We start from the raw sequence: 7,847 nt of genomic DNA on the forward strand, positions 1-7,847 counted from the left end.
TCAGATACAACATTATCACTTTATTCAGGAGATAATCAAGTATGATACAGGGCTGACACTGACAAATAGCTGTACAGAAAATTATACAAATCTGTTACATTTGCTAGAAGAGACTCTCATTGTAAACAAGGAAGAAAAACCAGGAGGGTGCCTAAAGGACTGCAGTGTTTTGAGCAAGTGTCCCCACGCTCCCTTGAGTGAAGGTGGGCTCAAGTGGAAGTGGCCCTTCCAGCAGGAAGAGGAGGAGGCAGCCCCTATGCAGAAGCTGAGCCTCCTGGCCCCGGCCACACTCAGCGGCAGGCCTTGTTGAACTCCTGGAGGGCCCAGCGCTTGTTCTCAGTTGCCTGCTTGAGTTGGGTGTACTCTTTCACCAGCCTGTCAAACTCCTCCCCGAGGACCTCATAGGTGTTCAGGACCTGTCGGGACTTCTCCATGTCCTGCTGTTGTAGGTGAATGGCCCCCTCCAAACGGTCCCTAAAAGCCCAGGCACAGAAGATACAATATAAGGATCTGGTTCCTCAGAAAGTACACGAGAATGAGAAGGCACTAAAATGAATGAGTCTGGAGGGTGGAGGGTATGGGGACCAGCTCTGAATAGCTGCGTCAGGCTCTTGGGAGTTCTTACCTAATGAGACGATGAACTTCCACTTTCTCATCAGTGTAAGTGTCAGACAAAATCTTGAGCTCTTCCATCCTGACCGAGGGAAGAAAGAAATGTCAAGCTGAGGATCCCTGACAGCAGCAGACTTAGGAATGGGACACAGGACCTGCCAATGGTCAAGGTCCTGTGTTGAGCAGTGACAGGATAAACAAGGTCATTCCAAATTCCTGAGCAATTTAGCTCACAGTAAACCACCTATTTCAGAGGGCTTTAAAATAAAAGACCCAAGAATGTTGACAGCTTTAGAGTAATCCAAAGGCTAATACTGCTGTGTGACATTTACTGAACACCCACAGGGTGCCAGGCATGATGGAGACGAAAGAGATGAGGGCGAGGGTTGGAGTGGGTGGTGTATGAGATGGAGTCCCTCAGATCCGCGGCGCTCACAGCTCACCGCAGCTTAAGGATCATGGCGCTGCACTTGACCTCCAGGTACTGGGCATTGATACGGTCCAGCTCAGACTGAGTCTTCAGCCGGTGATCCTGAAGAAGCCTCTGCAGCAAGGCCAGGCAGCGGAGAAGCACCTGAGCACCCGGGAGGCAGGAGCAAGAGGGCGGCCACGGAAGAGAGTAGAAAAGAAAGCAGATCAGAAATCCCTGGCTTCCCCAGAGGTGCCCCTGGGGTCAGGGTGAAAAAGGAGGCCATCCCACAGCCCTGCCAAACCTGGGAGTAGGTGGCACTCTTCTTCTCCAGGAGCACCATCTGCTCCTTCTGCTGGCTCTTGGCATCCTGGCACTGCTGCTTCTCACCCACCAGGACCTCTGCGAGGTTCCATACCTTTGCTGCCTTCAGGGTTTCAGTGTCTGAATCTGGGCAGAGACAGAGCGCTGGATAGGAAAACCCTAATTGCTCCTGCCCTTTGAAGGCCATGTTTCAGTGCCCCTATCCGATATCTAACCCTACAAATTCTGTCTTCCTCCAGGTTTTCTTCTGCTGGCCTGGTAAAAACAGCCCAGTTCTCTTACTTTCCAGATTTGGCCCTTAATTCTTTTTTATTAATCTTTTTGTAAAAACTATTTACTTATTTATGGCTGTGTTGGGTCTTTTAAATTTTTTTAGTTTATTTATTTATTATTTTTGGCCGCATTGGGTCTTCGTTGCTGTTCGTGGGCTTTCTCTAGTGGCACTGAGCAGGGGCTACTCTTCATTGCAGTGTGCGGGCTTCTCATTCTGGTGGCTTCTCCTGTTGCGGAGCACGGGCCCTAGATGCGCGGGCTTCAGTAGTTGTGGCGCACGGGTTCTAGAGCACAGGCTCAGTAGTTGTGGTGCGGGCTTAGTTGCTCCACGGCATGTGGGACCTTCCCGGACCAGGGCTCAAACCCGTGCCCTCTGCATTGGCAGGTGGATTCTTAACCACTGCGCCACCAGGGAAGCCCTGGCCCTTAACTCTTAAATCATAGAAATAAAGACAAGGTCAACTCCTATTAACCTGAATTGTACTCCCTATTTCATTCTGATTCTCTTAAGAACGAACTATCTTTCCCTGCAGCAAGAGGACGCTGCCACTTTGCTGAATAAAAGAAGTCCGTACAGAATTTCTTGCTTTTATTCTACCAGCAAGGAAACAAACAAGTAAACATTTCCAACGCTTCTCAGCTTCTGTCCCAAATCTAAAATTCAAACACATTATTCTCAAAAGAGAAGACCAGGAGCCCTGAAGGCCAGCCATGAACAGAACACAGCCAGCACGCACCTGAACTGGGATTGTGGTAGCAGAGCAGAGTGAAACATTTCTTCTTGAGCTGCTCCTCCACTTCAAGCAGGAGTCGGGCTCTCATCCACACAAAATCCTACAGCCACGGAAGTGAAAAGAGAGATGCAGACAGACTGCTAGAACTAGAAAGGTCCAGTCAATGAATATGTGATGACTAACAATCTCAATGATAACCAAAGAAAATGCATCAAGAGACATCAGGGAGATTAATTTTTAACCTATCAAATTAGCAAAGAATACGATGACTGTCAAGATCCCATGCTGATGAAAATGTGGGGACCTAGGTGCACTGGGAGTTCCTCTCTGGACAGCAGTTTGGCAATATGTACCAGTGTGTTCTATGTGTGTAGCCTGTGACCTGGTGATCCCACTTCAAGCACTAACACTCAGAAAATAATCATACAAAGACACGTATGAACTAGCATGTTCCTATCGGTGTGGTTTCTACCAGCAAAAATGTGGAAATAACCTTACATTAATATCCATCAATAAGGTTAAGCAAATTATGCTACATCCATACAATGGAATTCTATCTGTAATCTAAACTGATGATATAACAAGGACTCTGAGCACTAACTATGTGCCTGGACACTGCTGAGAGTGCCTTAGGAAGGTGGGAGGGATAAATTAGGAGGTTGGGATTAACAATATACACACTACTATATATAAAATAGATAACCAACAAGGACCTACTGTATAGCACAGGGAACTCTACTCAATATTTTGTAATAACCTATAAGGGAAAAGAATCTGAAAAAGAATAGATATAAATATACATATAACTGAATCACTTTGCTGTACACCTGAAACTAACACAATATTGTAAATCAACTACACTTCAATTAAAAAAAAAAGAGTGCTTTAGGAGGTATCATCTTATTTACAATTATTTGAAAAGTAATATATATACCTTAAAATAATCATATACTTGAAAAAAGTCCAAAATATATTGTGAAAACAGATTATACTCTCTGTACAGGTATGGAAGGTATAATACTATTTATGTCAAGCTGTATATAATAATACTGCATTTATTTCTAGATTTAGTATCTCAGCTTTTACTTTCTTTCTTGTAATGTCTTTCTTATTTACTTGAGTTTGACCACCATGAACATGTTTCATTTTTATAGAAACAATAAAGCTTAACCAAAAAATGTTTAAATATATGGGAGAAATTAAGCCATTTCCCTTCTTTGGTCCCCCGCCAACCTCTGAGGGTGGCATGAGCTCCAGAAGGTCCACCTTCTCCAGCCCAAGCAGTGGGGGCACCTCCCTCTCTTGGCTGGGACCTAAGAGCTGTGTCAGCTCAGTCACGAGCAGCCGCTGTTCAAGGGTCTCATGAAACTGAGAGAGAGAATAAAAAAACAAAAAGAAGTTACTATAAAACTTCCCCCACCCCACCTCCTCCATCCTCACAAACCAGTTTTTCACACATCTTCCAAGTCCTCAAACGTGTCATCCCCTTCGGATAACTTCCCAGCTGCCAGTACTTTCTCCTATCAATCTTTCTTTTCAAAACCCTGACAACACAGCCACCTCTTCCCCATAACTACAGTCCCTTTCTTTCTTGATAACCATTACTCAAAGCTCCTATTTCCCCCGGATCATAGAATCAGTTGAAGCCACAGCTGGTCTGGTCATTCCTACAGCTGGTACCAAGGCCTACTTCATCTCTCCTGCCTCACCTTTTTGTCCTCAGAAGTTAAATTTCTGTCTTGTGTCTTCACATAGTAGTCCACAAGCAGCTCTTGAATGACTCTCTGTAAAATTTCAGACCTTAACCACGTTGTCTTATGCAATCGAACTTCCTTCCACGCCTAGAAACCAAAAAAATCCCAGGTAGGAACCCCTCTTTCTCAGAAGATATTTCCTTCCTCCCTATTAGCCCTTCTCCCAGGGCCCTTACCTGAGCCTGCTCCTTTGCCAGTGTGAGGCTTAAGCCACTCTCGTCCATGTACTGTGAGAGACTCAGCAGCAGTTTGCTGAAGTGTGGGTTCTGTAATAGGTCCTCTTCACTCAGGTTACAAGGAGGAAGCTGTTTGCTGCACACTTAAAGGGATGTCCCCCATAGGGACCAAAAAGCAAAGACAGTATGGACTCAATTTATATAACTAAGCATAACTCTTAGCTTAATACTCACTTCCAAAAAACCCCTAGGTTTTTGGTAGGGAAGTTTTCTAAATCGAATGAAAATTTTAAGAAACTCAAAAAATAGGGAATTCCCAGGAGGTCCAGTGGTAAGGACCCTGTGCTTTCACTGCCGAGGGCCCGGGGTTCAATCCCTGGTCAAGGAACTAAGATCCCACAAGCCCTGTGGCGTGGCCAAAAAAGAAAGAAAGAAAGAAAGAAATCCACAAATAAACTAGAGGCAATACTCAAAGTAACAAGCATTTATATTATATACAAGGACATTAATCAAATATTAGGGAATGAGTCTTAAAAAAACTAAGATCTTAGAAAATGGAAATGCAGTTGGAAAATATTAGACAAAGAGAATCAAGAATAAGGGACTCTGGTATACCACAGTACCTAAAATGCCTCATTCACACAGAATACCTAGAGCTCTTGAGGAAGGAAAAAAAAAAAAACACATGTAAAGTTCCCTCTTTGTATGTGATCTCTAGTCGCATAAGCAAGACTGAGAGAAGGTATATTCTTAACAGTAAAAAAAAAATTTAACTAACCAAATTCTCCTTATTGTAAATAGACTGAGTAACCCATGTGGGTGCAGAACAGCACATGCATGAGAAAAAGTGCAAGAAGTCAGGATCCACTGTTTATTCCATATGCTCAAAGGGCTTTTTTTCCATCTCTTTTCCCACGTGCTTTCTGCTGAGGTCTTCTGTTTTACTCCCACTTACCAAACACTTACGTTTTCATTCTTTGGACCATCATACCAGCGTCCTTTTAGAGAATAAGAAATCTCTCTTTTTTTTCCCCCAAGGCATTGAAAGATCACTATGGAAATGGTCAAAATACAGAAGATTCAAGTTTTTGAAGGATTGAAGAAAGGATTTGAGATATGCAAAGAATTCAAAATATGGAAGGATCTGAGACTTTGGAGGACAAGATATGAGAAAATTCAAGACACAGGTAGGAAGGTAGCTTTCAAAAGTTCACTGGCCACGCTCATCTTCAGGATATGCTTGCTAACTCAGCATGGGAGCATCTTGAAATTTTAGTCTATTGTACTAGCAGGTACCGAACAGGAGTCAGTATAATCTGTCTGCCAATAAGAGAGTGTTTAAGAACCTTCAAGTATTCTAGTTTCTCTAGAAAGTTAGGCTTCTGTGCGAGAAACCATACTGGTGAACATTATAAATCCTTTTTTAATTTTTTTGGCAACGTCGCATGGCATCTCAGTTCCCCAACCAGGGGATGAACCCAGGCCATGGCAGTGAAAGCGCCGAATCCTAACCACTGGACCACCAGGGAATTCTCCCTTTTTATTATAGACGACAAGACCCTAGATAAGACTTCTCTGGATAAGTCCTCAAACCTCTTTCAAATGGCTACCCTTACCTTGTTGGAGTATTTCCATCCCTTCTCCAGATGAGCAGAAATCCCCGGATGCCATCTGCTTTTCTTGTGATTCTTATCTGTCCAACTGAGTAAAAGAAACAAAAAGATAAATAAACTGGCTTGGCTGCTCAAGAGAGACAACTACCTTGGGTTCAAATTTCTGTCATCTACAAGCTGGGGAGGAGAAACACCTCTTACAGGGCGGGGACTATGTCACACATCCTGGGTCCTGTCTGAAAAGGAGCCTCCTTGGGAAAGAAAACTTTCCAATTCACTAGTCTAAACAGGAGGATGGCCCCCGCCCCCCACCATTATGTCTAAGGTTAAAACTGAGCTGCTGCTTTCTAGTTATGAGTGAACTGGGAAAAGGGGGGAAAAAATCCAGGTCTGCTTTTTTCTCCAGTCAAATAACTCAGCTATCAAATTCCACAATAGTTTCTTGTGCTTCTTTAACATGTCCTTTCATCTGAGATCTGTTGGTAGTTTTTGATCATTAACTCTAGAAACATCCTTCTGGAATGACGAATCATTCCATACTTGAACAAAAACAACTGGTTTTCACATAACAGCGTTAGTAAAGAGCACCTGGAGGAAAGAGCATGACAAGACTGACAGGGAGGTCAGGGCCAGAAGAGGAACTCAGAGGTGTATTAATGCGTCTGAGGCCGGGAGGACGACGTGAGCCATCGGTGTTTCGCCAGAACACGGAGTACACTGAAAAGAATGACATCAACACAAAAGGGCAGTAAAGATGGGCACAGTTTGGACTCTGTGGAGACAAAATTTTTCCCTTGACATGACTTCCTATTTTCTTCTTTCTTTGCTCCACCCCCTCCTCTCTGCAAAGTATCAAACTCCAAAGGGAAGCTGAGCCTCCCAAAGCAGAACAGACATAGGTTACTATGATTTAACACTTCATGTTCACAGAACATTTGGTTTACTCCCTGGTTTTATGAGTAACATCAAAGTAACTACTCATTTGTGTTGTAACATGGTCTAGAGGGGGACGTAGCTGAGGTAACAGAATGCTAAGACTTAGTTTGCGGCTCAGCCGTTGCTTCTGTGCGAATTTAAGGGAATTGATTTTTTGTGCCAAACTTTTTCCCACCTGCAAAACTGAGATAACGATTCCTGCCTTGGACGAGACATTACGAATTAATAACACAATCGACTTGTCAACAAAAGCCACTACTTAGTGTTTTAGCATTCTGTTTATCACGGATCTAAGCCTGCAAATAAATTTTGCAGGGAAACTTCGCCCACGGAAATGAGGACCAACCCAAATTTCAAAAAAAGTCAGCTGTTCTTCCCTCCCTAGGGGAAGTGCCCACTTGGGGTTTTTTAGGGTGCTTTCCTTTACCCTTTTAAAGTGCTACAGGGCGTGAACGGTGGCGGCAATCAGGCTCGATTCTCCACCCTTTGCACTCAGACGTGTTAAAACGGTGATACAAGGACCGAAGCATTTAAATGTTCTGACTCAGGCGTCTTTTAAATTCTTAGATCTGTCTTTACACGCTGCACTGAACGTTAAATTGATTTTACAGGTATTTTCACAAGATGTGACCCTTACAGGGCCCGAGATGAATCAAAATGCGGCGCGGGCTCTCCAGCGCCTACTTTCCTTCCGTCTGGGCAGTCAAGGATTCCCAAGGCCGAGGGCGGTCTCGGCGACCGGATAGCCGGGACTGGCCAGCTTGACCCTCCCAGCGCTCCTCCTCCCCACAGCGCCGCCCGCCGACCCTCCGGGGCAAACCTGCACAGCGTGGGCAGCTGAAGCTCCCGAGGCAGTGCCGAGGGGGCTGGGGCGCGCAAGCCGGCGGCGGCAACACCCGGCCCCCGGCCGCGCCCGGGCTCCGGAACCTCTCCCTCGGGCCGGGCGCAGGGGTTGCGGGAAGCTAGGCCGGGGAAGACCGCGCGGGGACGTCGGGGGAGGGGAAAAGGCCGAAAGC

The 7,847-nt window shown here is 45.0% G+C and overlaps 1 protein-coding gene across 5 annotated transcripts; it reads right to left on the reverse strand.

Moving 5' to 3' along the window:
• HAUS4 (HAUS augmin like complex subunit 4) lies at window positions 1-7,847 on the reverse strand. Of its 5 annotated transcripts, XM_082617595.1 has the most exons (11): window positions 7,652-7,846; window positions 6,484-6,612; window positions 5,899-5,983; window positions 4,283-4,418; window positions 4,062-4,193; window positions 3,586-3,720; window positions 2,356-2,452; window positions 1,326-1,471; window positions 1,056-1,186; window positions 626-694; window positions 1-474 (listed from the first exon to the last, which is right to left on the reverse strand). In XM_082617595.1, the coding sequence occupies exons 2-11, from the start codon at window positions 6,497-6,499 to the stop codon at window positions 291-293; spliced, it is 1,131 nt and encodes a 376-aa protein (XP_082473721.1). In that variant the 5' UTR covers window positions 6,500-6,612; window positions 7,652-7,846; the 3' UTR covers window positions 1-290. The 5 variants fall into 5 exon arrangements, with proteins under 5 accessions (XP_082473721.1, XP_082473724.1, XP_082473722.1 ...); XM_082617598.1 differs by lacking the exon at window positions 3,586-3,720 and having other exon boundaries at window positions 7,652-7,847; XM_082617596.1 differs by lacking the exon at window positions 6,484-6,612 and having other exon boundaries at window positions 4,283-4,425; window positions 7,652-7,843.

This window comes from Mesoplodon mirus (assembly GCF_964341445.2).
Source record: "Mesoplodon mirus genome assembly, chromosome: 4".
Taxonomy (NCBI): Eukaryota; Metazoa; Chordata; class Mammalia; order Artiodactyla; family Ziphiidae; genus Mesoplodon; species Mesoplodon mirus.

Bases quoted from the DNA above. Each gene is read 5' to 3' on its own strand.
- HAUS4 (XM_082617595.1), bottom strand. The intron at 4,419-5,898 runs GTAAGGGTAGCC...TTAAGTGTGCAG, and splicing joins GATGGAAATACTCCAACAAG to CAAACAGCTTCCTCCTTGTA. The intron at 2,453-3,585 runs GTTGGCGGGGGA...CCGTGGCTGTAG, and splicing joins AGCTCATGCCACCCTCAGAG to GATTTTGTGTGGATGAGAGC.